The sequence below is a fragment of the Panthera pardus genome, unplaced genomic scaffold (genome assembly GCF_024362965.1).
Source record: "Panthera pardus isolate Hobbes unplaced genomic scaffold, ASM2436296v1 HiC_scaffold_3, whole genome shotgun sequence".
NCBI lineage: Eukaryota > Metazoa > Chordata > Mammalia > Carnivora > Felidae > Panthera > Panthera pardus.
Window position 1 is genome coordinate 8,751,648 of NW_026526876.1, and position 14,534 is coordinate 8,766,181.

The 14,534-nt window shown below is 43.9% G+C and overlaps 1 protein-coding gene across 1 annotated transcript in view; it reads right to left on the reverse strand.

Annotated features, from left to right (window-relative positions):
* Positions 1 to 14,534, reverse strand: part of CFAP52 (cilia and flagella associated protein 52) — a 43,257-nt gene that overhangs the window by 6,885 nt on the left and 21,838 nt on the right. The window contains exons 8-11 of the mRNA XM_019413451.2: positions 13,241 to 13,411; positions 6,317 to 6,465; positions 3,771 to 3,916; positions 778 to 929 (exon numbers count right to left, since the gene is read on the reverse strand). Of these exons, the coding sequence (XP_019268996.1) occupies positions 778 to 929; positions 3,771 to 3,916; positions 6,317 to 6,465; positions 13,241 to 13,411 (618 nt within the window). The remainder of the gene's footprint in view (positions 1 to 777; positions 930 to 3,770; positions 3,917 to 6,316; positions 6,466 to 13,240; positions 13,412 to 14,534) is intronic.

Below are 14,534 nucleotides of genomic sequence, written 5' to 3' on the forward strand. Positions count from 1 at the left end.
CCAGTTCATGAGTTTGGGCCCCACGTTGGGCTCTGTGCTGACAGCTCGGAGCCTGGAGCCTGCTTTGGAGTCTGTGTCTCCCTCTTTCTCTGACCCTCCCCTGTTCACACTCTCTCTCTCTCTCTCTCTCTCTCTCTCTCTCTCTCAGGAAATGAATAAACATTTTTTTAAAAATCTAAATAAAAACACACAGCCAAATGCTTATAGTTAAAAAAAAAAAATCGCCCTTGAAAATCCTTTGCGTGGCTCCAACAGTAAGAGTTCACATGCTTTGGTCTAGTTATCTTGGAGTCGGGTGCTCTTACGGGGGCTGTGACAGGCTCCCAGCATCAAGAGGGCCCTGGGAGCGGGGCTGGCTGAGGGGAGGGGCTAGACTCACACCACCCCCCCTCTTGCACCCCTCACGGCAAGCTCATTCTGGGTTCCACTGCACAGAACAAGAGAAACTGCCTGCATCATTACTTCCCTTCTCCCTCTTTGCGGGAGAGGGGATTCTTAGAATTGTATTTGCATACGTTAAATCATGCTTCGCTGTATGTATCCAGGAAGCTACTTCCCCGTGCATCCGGAATCTTCCAACGTCCAGCTTTTCCGGGACACTACACCCTTTCTACCAGCATCTGTAAACCCTCAGCAGGCACAGAGGAAAATGGCTTCAGATGAACATCCCCTTCCTGTGGCCTCAAAGGAGATCTCTACCCTTTGTTCAGATCTTCTCTCAGTGAAATGCTGGAATCACTGGGTTTTGGGTCAGATTGTCCTCTCACAGCTACTTACACAAGGTCCCAAATGATGCAAGTGCCATCCGTGCTGGCTGTGACACACTCCAGGTTGTTGTTCTTTACCCTAATGCAGGACACAGAGGATTTATGCTCCTTCAGGGCCTCCTCCAGCTTCTGGGTCTGGCAGCCTATCTGCCACACCCTCACCTGAAAGCCACAAAGCACAGGCTTTCAACACAAACTTGGGACTTTGGAAGGGATTGAAAACAAACAAACAGGGGCTCCTGGGTGGCTCGGTCGGTTAAGCGTCCGACTTCGGCTCAGGTCATGATCTCACGGTCCGTGAGTTCGAGCCCCGCGTCGGGCTCTGTGCTGACAGCTCAGAGCCTGGAGCCTGTTTCAGATGCTGTGTCTCCCTCTCTCTCTGCCCCTCCCCTGTTCATGCTCTGTCTCTGTCTCAAAAATAAATAAACGTTAAAAATATAAATAAAAAATAAAAACAAACAAACAAAAACTCTGTGAGCTTTTCCACCTCTGCTGTGCTTGACTTGTTTTTGTAAATTCCCTGCTCTGATCTCAGTTGAGTGGGGTGGGACTGCTGGGAGCAGGAAAATCCTTCCACGGAGCCAGGAGAACACTACCAATGATCCTACACTTGGATCTACTTTCAAGGCTGAGAAATTTGCCAGACACCTGCTGCTACACCAAGTGAAATAACAGGTCTGCTCATTTCTGCTGAGCACCGCTCTCAGATATCTGGTGCCCCCAGGAAATCTCCCGGGGACCCAGAGCCGTATTTAAAGTTCACATCAGCTGCTCAGGGTTAATCATTTCAAATCGATGGGTCTCAGCCTCATCGGAGCCAACACCCACTTTCTACGGCAAATATTTTCCGACCCTCCCCCACCCCCCACACTCTACTATCCTGAAGTGAAATTCATAGGTCATCGGTCCTACACACAAAATTTCAAAACAGTCCATGTGATGCCCTACCTGTAATAAAAAGAATACGTAAGAGGAAAGCTATTGTATGTCCTGTGATAAACATTCTGTCACAGCTGTACCAGAAAACACAATAGTGTAGCCGGATGCTTATACTTTCTTACAGTGAGTATGTTGGACTTGTAAAAAAAAAGAGAGAGAGAGAGAGAGCAGAGGTTATCTTGTGTAAGTAATATGAGACAACACAAGAATAGTAGGTCCTGGTGAGCCCCCGTCCAGAAACTAGTGTCAGGGTAAGTCATAACAGACTTATTTGTACCTGAAAGAGGAAAATAACCATAAGCAAAGTAAGAGAAACATTCTAAGATACTTCCTTAGTAAGGCAGATGAGGAGGCATGAGGTTATCCCAAATGAGCTGTGCCATATTCATTTCTCTGGTGTCCAAATAATTGCCCGTGTCCTTGCACAGGATGAGATAATGATTACTGCCAGAGAAAATGAATCTCTAACTTTGTGATCCCACTACATCGGGAGGCACACATTCGGTCTTTAGCAAGAGTAATACTCAAATTTTCCAACTACTATGGTGGGGGCACCAGCCAAACAGCACCCAGGCCTGGAATGTGGGGTGTTCTGAGTAGTAGCCCTTTGGTTATGGGATTGCAGGGGGGTTGGGGTATGTTTGGGGCAGGGGAGGAGCTACGTGGTGGGACTGGGGTCTTTGCAACTCAGCCAAGGCCATTTACCAATGAAAATGGAATTATAGATGCTTGAGAATTTCAGGAACTGCTGAACTCATAGCACTGCACACCCACTGACCAGCAGCCCTGGTCTCCAGCACTTGACAAAGACCTTGGAGACTATGTCTTCTGGAAGGGGGGTCTGTAAGAGCTGAGGAGGGGATGGGAGCAAGGGCTGACATGGTGTTCTGAAAAGATTTCTGAACAGGGCCAAAGGCAATGAATTTGTCATGTGTGATTTCCTCCGGCAGCTCTCCACAGCTCGGGCTCAGGCACCTAGAAGCTGATGGTCTGGCACAAGCCAAGTTTGGGCATCAGCAGGGCAGGTGCCCCCAAAGGCCGAGGGACCAAGCAGGATGCTGATACTGTCAGCAACAGCGTGGCTGAAGAGATGGGGGAAGGGATGAAAGCCCTTGCGGGGCTGGTGGGCAGACAGCTGGGGAGGCTCCAGGGCCAGATGCGTCTATGGAGCACCTGCCCCGTGGCTAGCCCACACGGAGATGTGCTCGGAATGTAAAATATGCATCAGATTTCGAAGACTTGGTGCAAAATAGTGTGAAACATCTCATTGACTGGAGTATTGTTATCTTCCCTTTACACGTAAGAAACCAAAGCACAGAGAGGTTCAAGAGCATGCCCCAGGTCACACAGCCGGGACGGGGCAGAAGTGAAACACGACTCTCGAACTCAAACGCTCAGCCACAAGTCTGCTTGGCCCAAACTCTGCGAAAGGCCACATCAAGATGCTGTCTCTTTCTTCTCCCTGACAAGTTATTCCTACATTAGCATGAAGAAAGGAAAGGAAATGTCCTATGTTGAGAAAGGAAGGCTTTGGGGGCAGGAGACAAGTTGGGGAGTGGGGAGGGGGCACACTGAGGTGAACGTGTGGGTGGAAGGTATTTAAGGCTCGTCCAAAGGATGGAAGGGAAGGTCAAGTGTACCAACTTTAAAATAACAGTCAAATGTCTGGGTAGATGAAAGAAGTGATTCTAAAAATAGCATCTCCTTAAAAGATAAGATGAAGACAATTTATGTAACTATAGTCTTTGAAGGAAAAGAACAAGTATTCCAAAACTCTGGCCAAACACCAACTTGGATTCGTGGCTTCATGCCATACAGAACGCTTTCATGTCTGTATCTTAAATGTTCTTTTGTAACTAAATACAGCTCTCTGTGTGTTTGTATTATTAGAACTTTCATTTATGATGTATCTGATAGGGTTTCTTCAAAAATCTTACTTTGGTCCTGCCTGACTCCTAGTATAGGTCAAAAAAAAAATCAAGTCCGTGGCCTCTTACAAGGAAGGCTGTTGGTCGGTCTACACCTAGGGCTCCTGTAAAAAGATTCTGCTTTCAAGAACAATACCTCCCCTTCCCCACCGCCGCTGATGACCCTTTTACAGTCACTGGTGGTAGCGATAGCTGTCACTCCGATCCTGTGGGCGTTGTTAATGACATACATCAACCGGCCCGTCTCTGGGGCGAAGGCTCGGATTCTACCGTCGTCCCACGCTGGCGTGGAAGGGGAACAAAAAGCAGGCAGCATCAGTATACTCCTACTCTCTGTGAAGACTGTAGCTCTCATAATCACAAAGGAGTCAGGACTGGGGAGCAGTGGTGGTGACGGAGGAAAGAGACCAGTCTCCCACAACTCCCTGGAATCATATCCCTCTTTCCCCTGACTCCCCAAACCGGCCACACCTGGCTGGAGGAAATGGCTGGCTTGCCTTAGTTGAATCTGCCTCTAGCTGCACCCCATCCCAGGAGAAAACATTTTTATGGGGCGGGGGGAGGGGAAGAAAGAGGCCATTTCCCACCTCTCCCAGCTCTCCCAGAGCTGCAAATCTTGTACATTTGACTGGCTAGCTGATACTGCACCTGGGATGGGGAATTTAATATCTGCAAACACATGTTGGCTTCCTACCCTTCCCTCTTTAAACCCGATGCTCCTTCCCCAACTCCTGCCATCTTTCCCATCTCAATAGAAGGTGCCACCATCCATCCGGTTGTTTAAGCCAAGAGTTTCAGTCATCCTTGATTCCTCTCTATTCCATCCACCCGACTCCACCCGACGCAACCCAACATCCGTCAGGAAGCTCCACCAACTCCAGAGCTAAAAAACATCCTGAATCTGGCCACTTCTCAACCCTTCCGCTGGGCCTACCCTCATCCAAGCCACCAGCATCTCTCTCCTGGGTTGTTGTAACAGCTTCCTCCTTGGCCTCAGACTCTTGCTCCCTTCAAGGAATGACCTATGCAGGGGCCTGGGTGCACTTCTTAAAATCATGTCGACTCCCTGATCAAGAAAGTTCAAAAGGTTTTCTCACTACACTTAACAATTCAACTCCTTTATCCTCCATGGTAACTACTTTCCACTCCCTACCTAGCTCCTCACCTTCTCCTACCTCTCCCTCAACCGTGACCCCAACCCTCCCCACTGAGCTCCAGGCACACTGGCTTCTTTCTGTTCCTCAGATACTCTAAGTGGTTTCCCCCCTCAGGGCCTCTGCCCCTGCTGTTCCCTCTGCCTGGAATGCTCTTCCCTCAGGTCTTCATGCGGCTGGCTCCTTCTCATCAGCCTTAGTGTCACCTCTGGATCTTTGCAATTTTCAATAAAATGTTCGAGGTAAATCCCATTTCAGCAAAGACTTGAGAAGAGAGGGGGTGAAGGGAGTGAGTCACGGGGCCCCCCGGTGAAAGAACAACCCAGGCAGATGGAATGTCCAGAGCGAAGGCCCTGTGCACCGTGTGCCTGAGGGATAGCAAAAAAGCAAGCGTGGCCAGAAGGGGTGAATGGTAAGAGACAGAGTCAGTGTTAAAAAGGTGGAGGTGGGGAAGGAGAGAAGGTCACAGAGGGGCCTTGGAGGCATCTGCAGGGATGTAGGAGTGAACCCTAGAAATGGCATGATCGGACTCACATCTTAAAAAGAATTTACTGGCTTCTGTGTTGACTGCAGACTGGGGGAGAGGGGTGGTGGGGAAGAACAGGGGTCGGGGGCGTGGAAGAAAGCTGCTCGGATAATCTAGGGGATGGTGGTGGCTGAGACAAGGGAGGAGATGAGAAGTAGTCTGAAGTGAAGGCCATTAGAGGGAAATGCTGTAAGCCAGGAGCTCCCGGTGGTGGCTGCTGTGTGGGAAGACATGCCTGAAGGAGAAGCCAATGGAGAGGAAACAGAACCAGGAAAAGAGGGGCTGAGATGGGCTCCTGATATCACCACTTCAACAGCTACTCCTAAAGATACTCTTAACTCTTCCCTGATGTGAACACGCGAACTTAACGTTTTGACCACGGGGGAAATTTGCTTAGGATGTGAACATAAGATGATATTGAGAAATTATTATTTCATGGCAAAATATTATTTTTAGGGACGTACGCCAAAGTATTTAGAGGTGGAATATCATGGCGTCCGTGCTTTATGTTAAAATGCTTTGGCGTGGAAGGATCAGCTGAGTGAAAAACGAATTCCCTTTGAGGCATAACACAGTTTGTCAGGTTTTTAATCTCTCAAATAACCAAAGGGGTTGTTAACATAGGTGCCCGAGACTCGCCGAGGCCTCAGATCAGTTTGGTAACCGAATTGCCAAATCCCCCTGCTGGAGAGAAGGCTGCACGCTATATGCAGACATTTTGGGGGAAGAGAAATTGCTCTTTGGTCATTCTGAGCTCAGAAAGCCTCCCGGCGGGAAGGGAACTCTAAGGAGGGGCTGGATTAGAAGCAAGGAGGGGCGGGCTAGACCACGGGGCGCTGCCCCAGGGTATCCACCCGGAGAAACCGGCGTTGAACGAGAACGCCAACTCCCAAAGCCACAGCCGGCACCCACGCCAAAGCCTGATCAGGACTGCATTGCCGGAAATGATGTCAACGGTGCCGGAAATGACGTCAACGGTGCCGGAAATGACGTCAACGTTACCGGAAATGATGCTCTTGCCGTCTCTCATGAAGTCGATGCAGTGGCAGGTCATGTTGGGCACGGTGATCCGCAGCAGCTCCCGGTTGGATAGCGTGTGCCACACCCTGATGTCTTTCTTGGCACAGGTGGCAAACAGCTCATCGGTGCCACTGCAAAGGAGCCACGGCGAGAATAAAGAGGTGCAGCCGTACACGACGCATGCTGTTTCTTAGACGCACGTTTGACTCGCCAACGTATTGCACGAGGATATAGGGAAGGACGCCTTTTAGGCTCCACGTATCTCAAAGTCTGATGGCCTTACAGAAACCTCGTGTAAAATGGCATTCAATGCCCACACATCACCTGTGGGCCATCTTTTGTAGGCCTTTCCCCGGGAGGATGGGTTGGGAGGAAGTCGCCCAAAAGGAAAATGTCAATTTCAAAGTTTTTAAATGTCCTGGTGGACAGGAGGTCAAATGGGTCTGTGGAATATTGATATTAAGACAAGCTAAACAAAACTTCTCCTGTAAAGTAGATAATCATTAACAATTTCAAAGACAAAAATGACACGTGTGCTAGATAGCATGCCTGCAGATAACCTAAAGCATTACTTTGCTTGGTTGTGAGAAAATATGGGGCTCTGGACAAGGACGTGAACCCAGAGCGATTGGTTTGTCTGCATTTTTTTTTTTAAAGGACAACTTGTAAATATAGTGAAAAACACCATGATGTCAAAAATTACAGGTTATTCCAATTTGGATCAGAAAAAGAATGCTGGGGTAAAGCCCACCTGCTTTATAGATATGAATTTATAGCTACAGCCTCTGTGGGGGCTGAGCTAACTTCTAGATACAAGGGCTTCTCAAGAAATCTCTACATTTCATCAAAGGCACATTCAGGAAAAGAGAGTCCCTCTCCCATACACTTTGGAATTAATAAAAAGTGGATCTTTTCTGTATACTTAGCTTTGGGGCTTGGAGAAAAACAATTATAACGTGGGCTAGAAACAATTATAATGTGGGCTAGTTACTTAGAAAGAGTGACTGCTGGAGGGGTGCCTGAGTGGCTCAGTTGGTTAAGCATCTGACTCTTGATTTTGGCTCAGGTCTTGATCCCAGGGTTGTGGGATCAAGCCCCTCATCGAGCCCCGCATTGGGCTCTGGCACTGAGTGTGGAGTCTGCTTAAGATTCTCTCTCATTCTTCCTCTGCCCCTCTTCCCCTGCTCGCATGTGCTCTCTCTCTCTCTCTAAAAACCAAACAAATAAATAAATAAATAACAATAAAATAGGCTTTTTAAAAAAAATTTTTTTTAACATTTATTTATTTTTGAGACAGAGAGAGACAGAGCATGAATTGGGGAGGGTCAGAGAGAGGGAGACACAGAATCCGAAACAGGCTCCAGGCTCTGAGCTGTCAGCACAGAGCCTGATGCAGGGCTCGAACTCACGGACCGCGAGATGGTGACCTGAGCCGAAGTCGGCCGCTCCACCGACTGAGCCACCCAGGTGCCCCAGAGAGGCTTTATATAGGACACTGCCTTCAGTGAACGATCCCCTCCTGTGAGGAAAGTGAGGTTTTCAAGAGGCATATGGACTCCTTGTGAAAATCAAATATCACAGAATGAGCACACCTAGAGAACTTTCCAAACTCTTCCTACCCTTGATGGACAGTCCACTTTTTCAGGAGTCTAGTCAAGACATTAGCTCTTCAAGGAGCAGACTGTCCCTAGTTTAGGATCTGAAAGGTGAAGTTCCAGAAACAAACAAACTGATTGGATCGAGATGGCCTATCAGGCCCGTGTGCCTCCCGTCTAGAAGCCCATAAAATAAAGACACAGATAAAGATGACGGAGAGAGGGGTAGACGTAGAAGATGTCGAAGTAGATATGGGAAAGCAGGAGAGATTACCATCAAATAGGCCAGAAATATTGAGGACAAAGAGAAATCAGCCGGATAGAATCTGCGAAGAAACAGAACCGGAGAGACATACAGAATATTAAGATCACGGATAGACGGTACTTCTCGTAATGTTGGAGCAGTGAAGCCACACTAACCTTCCCACAGACAACAGTTATGAACACCGGATTGAATTCATGACATCAGGGACCCCGAATCCCAAAGACAATGAAGACATTTGAAAGTAAACAGAAATCAAGGAGTGTTCGCTCTTGTAAAAGTACAACCGGAAAGGGTTCAGGATCATTACTGTGTTGCTGGCTAATTCGAAGGTTAGCCAGCAGTAGCCACACAAAAAGGTGGCAGAGAAACCGTAGCCTCACCAGCTACAGATATGCAGAGATCAGAGTTAAGGCCTAGAAAATTAAAAGGGGAAATCATGGCAGCAAGAGACCCACTGGGATAAAACCTAAACTCAGATTATCAACACTGCCCAGATTCCCATCTGATAGCTAAGTTCTACGTGCATGGTAGAACCCCCAAGAGGAAGAGAAAGCAGAAACCAGAAGGAACTCTACTTTTCTTTTCTTTTTTTTTTTAAATTCTATTGATTTTTTTTTTTTTTTTAAGGATTCTATTTTTGAAGACAGAGCTATATGGGATCAACCTAGGAGGGTTTTTTTTTTTTTCCCTTTTTAACTGAATACATTCACCAACTGTGTTCAGCTTGAGTGGCAGAAAGATGGACCTTACAGGCTTAACATATCAGAAGCCAGGGCCTGAGGTCATAAGAACACCTGGGAACTAGGGGAAAATCCCCAGTAGCAAGGAAACCATGGAGAGGATGAGTTTCATCTCTGCACAAATCCTTGGGAGGATGCTAAATTACACAAGCCCACGGGCTTGCCCAGAACCTGTACAAAAAAGTAGCCGTGGGAAGCCATGAAAACGTCAGCTGCTGCATTCTATGAGAAAGACAAAGTTTGCAGTTTGAGTCCAGGCCAAGAATCCTCAGAGAATACTACAGAATTCAGAGTTACTGCATTATATGTAGATGTAGATATGTATGCGGATATACATGTGCGTAGATAATACGTCTGTAGATAATATATGTATGTCGATAATATGTATTACCTATTATGCTGAGTTTTCAACAAAAAGTAATTAGACATGCAAATAGGAAAATACGAGTCAAGAAAAAGGCAGTCAAAAGAAACTGACTCCAAGTAGATCAAGGTATTGGATTAGCAGACAGACTTTAAAGCAACTATTTAAATTGCATTCAAAGTATTAAGGGAAACTATGATACCAATAAATTAACAGATAGGTAATATCAACAAAGAACTAAAAACTACATTTTATTATACTTATAAATTATTATAATATATATTTATGACAAAGATTTATGACTCTTTTAAAACAAAAATTGTAATTTTGTATCAATGGGTTAATAATATGAATAGGTAGGTGTACATGAAAACAAAAGCACCAAGAATGGGGGTAAGAGAAATAAGTTGTCGCAAAGTTCCCAGACTGCATTTTACTTGAAGTAATTCAACATTAACTCTAAGCAGACTGTGATATGTTAAAAATGTACATCATCATCCTTAGAGCAGCCATTAAAAAAAATTAATGCAAAGATGTATAGGTAGAAAGCCAATAGAGCAATTAAAATGTAACACTAACAACATCTGATTAAAGCAAAAGGTGGAGGGCGCCTCAGTGGGCTCAGTCGGTTGAGCGCCCGACTTCGACTCAGGTCATGATCTCACAGTTCGTGGGTTTGAGCCCCGCGCTGGGCCCTGTGCTGATGGCTCAGAGCCTGGAGCCTGCTTCGGATTCTGTGTCTCCCCATCTCTCGGGCCCTCCCATGCTCACGCTCTGTCTGTCTCTCAATAATAAATAAACGTTAACAAAATTAAAAAAAAAGCAAAAGGTGGAAGGAAAGAATAGAAGAACAAAGAACAGATGACACAAAAGAAAACAAATAACAAAGGAAGATTTAATACTACTAGATCAAAAATTACATTAAGAGTAAATGGACTAAGCATTCTAAATAAAATGTAGAGATTTTTAGACTGGATAGAAAAGCAATAACTAATTACATGCCGTTTCAAGAGAAGAACTGTAAAGATACACTATATTGAAAGTAAAAGTATTTTGTAAAATATATACAAAGAACAACAAAGCTGGGATGAATACATTAATATCATATTTCAAATCAAAGAGAATTAGTGGAAATGAAGAGGGTACACTTAATAATGATTAAAATGTCAATACATTAGATGTGCATATATATATATATATATATATGCTAATGTGTGCACACACACACACACACACACACCCTTCAAAAATACATGAAGCAAAAACTGACAGAAATAAAGGAAGAAATCAATGTTTATTGCTTGAGGCTTTAACACACTTCTCTCAGTTAAATGATAAAACTATTGACAAAAAAACTACTAAGGATAAGCTATGTATGACAGTAACATTAAAAGGTTCCATAGAGAAAAAAATATGACCTCCAAAATACATAATGAATTGTTCCATTTACATGAAGGTCAAAAGCAGGTAAAATGAATCTATGGGGCTAGAAGCCCAGGTAGTGATTCTCTTTAAGGAAAAGGGTAAGGGTAGTGATTGAAAGGGGTGTTTTGGGGTGATGGAAATATTCTATTGTTTGAGCAGGTGGTAGTCATATAGGTGTGATATTTCATTGAGGCGGTTACTTATGATTTATATACTTTCTGTAAGTATATTTCAATACAAAGTTCATTAAAATACTTTTTATACCTAGCCACATTATCACTGAAATCCGAGGGTAAAACAAAAATATATTCAGATAAGTAAGGACCAAATTTTCTATACACAGACTATCTCTGAAAGAATTACCATCCCCCACCCCTTTCCCCATGAACAACATAGAAAAAAATCAAATAGGGAGATGTGTGAAAGAAAAAGAGGGTGATAAAAGCAAAAAACAAAAGTTATAGTTAAAGCTAAAAGTAATTATTTGTAAAAGATAATAACTATATAATCTGAGTCTAATTCTAAACAATGTTATCATCAGAGACGGTGAGAGGGAAATAAAATATGCCGAGACTCTTGCTCCTTTGGAAAATATGATATAAATGTTGGTTAACTCTAGTGTTTGAAAGAAAAATAATTTATATTAGAAATTCAAGGGTAAATCACTAAGTGAATAAAAACAAAGTGAATAGTTTCCAAGTCATGGGGAGCAGGGGAGGAGAAGGGAGGACCGAAAAACATGATGGCCACACAGCAAAAGACAAGAAAAGTAAACAAGAAAAAAAGAAACTTTGTTAAATAGAAAATTATCTATAAACTCATTTGACATAAATAAGTACGAACAGATCGAATTCTACGGAAGACCAAGACTTACCTAAAATTAAATGATACCAATAGGTTGAAAAAAAGAGACAGTTTCTTTTGCTACGATGCATGTTTCTGTAATGTGTATTAGCTCACATGCAATTGGCAAAGAGGCACGTGATAGCAGAATATTGCAGAAGTTGCTTTGGTTCCTACATATTTTCCCCCAATATATCAATGCTTTGGCGTACAAAGTAATAGCAGCTGAAAACAATGTACATTAACACAGATGAATCAGCAAGGAGAGGAAGCATGTGTTCCCTTACATGATGCTCATTTACCCCACGTCCTTCCTCTCGGCTCAGTTTTCTCCACAGCTTGGCGGGGGGAGGGGGGAGGGAGCAAAGCAGGAAGAGGGTAGTGACTCTTAATAGGTTTCTTTTGGGGATAATGCAACGTTCTACAATTAGATTATGGTGATGGTTGCACAACTCTGTAATACGCAAAAATGACTGAACTGCACACTCTAAATGGGTCAACTTTATGGTAGGTGAATTATATTTCAATAAAGCTGTTTAAAAAAAAAAGGAGGTGGGGAGAAAAAGAAGAGTTACAAATCCTGTATTCGAAAAGATAGTTGAAAATCTGCTCTTATAAAAGGCCCCAGGGGCCAAATAATTTTTACCAATTGATTCTACCAAGCTCCTTAGAAAAAAGAGGAAAACAGTGAGATGGAAAGAAAATGACCAATCAGTTTTATTTTTTTTTTAATTTTTAAAAATTTTTAAATGTTTATTTTTGAGAGAGAGAGAGAGAGAGATCGATCTGCAAGGGGCAGAGAGAGAGGGAGACACAGAATCCGAAGCAGGCTCCAGGCTCCGAAGCAGCTGTCATGACAGAGCCCAATGTGGGGCTCCAACCCATGAATGTGGGGCTCAAACCCACAAACCGGGAGATCATGACTTGAGCTGAAGTCAGATGCTTAACTGACTGAGCCACCCAGGCGCCCCTGACTAACCAGTTTTCCAAAAAGATCCCCCTGGTAGGAAGCACGAGCCATTTTCACTCTTAGAAACATTTAGAAGAACCCACTTTCAAGGACTCAGGGAACCCAAAGCACATTTCATGATCGTGAGCAACGATTTTGAGTTTTGCAAATTCAAGTTCATGCTGAGGAAGGTCAGAGCAAAACCTATCTGATCAGCTTTGTGGGATGAATGTTGCCAGAGACAAAATGTATTTCAAAAGCAAATCATGGCAAACGACTTTTTTTTGATGTCACAGCTGCTAATGGTTGTTTGTTTCACTTGTTTTGTGTGGGATTTACCAAGAAATCCAGAAGATCACCAAGAGGTCCAGGAGACCTCCTGAGGCCACCACCATTAAGTATGCCCAATCTAAAAGACCCAGTTGAAAGAAGTTTGAAAAAAGGCACTACTAAGGTTTCTCCAGACAGCATTGCGAAAACAGAAATGTTTCCCTGATGGGCTTATTAGAAAAGCCAACATTCAAAAGAAGCCCAAATTTCAATTGTGAAAACAAATGTAGCGACGTGGTGAAGGTAATAGAAATAATTATTGTTAAGAATTCTTATTAAAGAATAAGAAAATACCAGTATTATATTTATAATTATTACTGTAATTAATGATATTAAATTACAATTGCTTGTTTTCATTGATGTTAGGAGCAAAAGTCCTTTGCTCTTCTACTTACAATGGAAAGACAACGTCCTGGACAGCTTCAAAGTGACAGGTTGCAATGAGAGTCTCTTTGAAATCCGTGAAGTTGACCCGATAAATGTGGGATTCTTCCGTTCCTACAAAAAAGTGGTGTCCTTCCCCTCGAAGGGTGATAGAAGTGATGCCACCTTGTAACTGGATTTTCCTTTCAGGAGAAGCAAGAAGGTAGAGTCACTCAATCAGGGAGCATTTACTACAGAGGATACAAATCACGCATATGACCTGGGACATAACTTCAGGGAGGTGACGCGATCGGAGAGGCAGGAGTGACTCACAATATTGGGCGCCCACGGTCAGCAGAGGGAGAGGCCAGCATGGTTTATGATAGTCGGGGGCAGGGGAGGGGGCTTGCTCAGCGACAGAGAGTCTAAAATGGGTTGCGAAACACTGGCAGGATCTGGATAGAGGGAACATTCCAGGCAGGCAATGCGCACAAACCACCATGGCAGTCGAATACTTTATGAATGCCATTTCTGGGAAATAATCCTAAAACTGGGGGAGGGGAGAAGCCTTGATGTCAAAGGATGTTATTATAACCTTAATGAAAAGAGAAAAAAGTTGGAACTATTTAATAATAACGGAATGGTTAAATCGTCTATGGGACGGCAACTTCTCAAAGCCATTTGCCTAGCCAGTAAAGCCATGTTGAAAACTTTATGGAGTATATGTATATTTTACCACAGTTTTTTAAAAAACAGTAATATTGAAAATGTTGATGATGCTCGCCTTAAGTAAAAATAAACCAGAAAATAGAATTTCATACACAAAATAAGTACAATTATTTCAAAATGTGTGCGAAGAACGCAGACCAGGAGAAATAACAAGATGTTCACGGTGACTATCTTCACCAGAACTTTCAGGGACTGTTTTCTCTTCTTCCACATTTCAGATCCTTCTGTTTCCCAAATGTTTAACAAGTATGAACTTAAAAAAAAAAAGAGTAGAAAAATGAATGAGGCCCTAAAAACCCAATCATGCTCTGCAACTGATTTAGTTTTAACAATCAGAATGTAACAGGGGTTCTTGTGCAAGGGATCAGCGTGGGAAATGCAGTGTTTCACAAAGATCCGTTTGTTGGTGGGATGCAGAACGGTTAATGAAGAAAGGATTGACCCCAAGTCACATGCCGGATTCTTCCCTAACTAGATAGAGCTCTGCGACTCTGGATACATCGCCAGAAATCCCCGGGCCTCAGTCCATTCAACCGCAGAGTAATTTCTCCTCTGCGGGGTCTCAGTGAGGATTAGAGATAATGGAGGTCATGTACA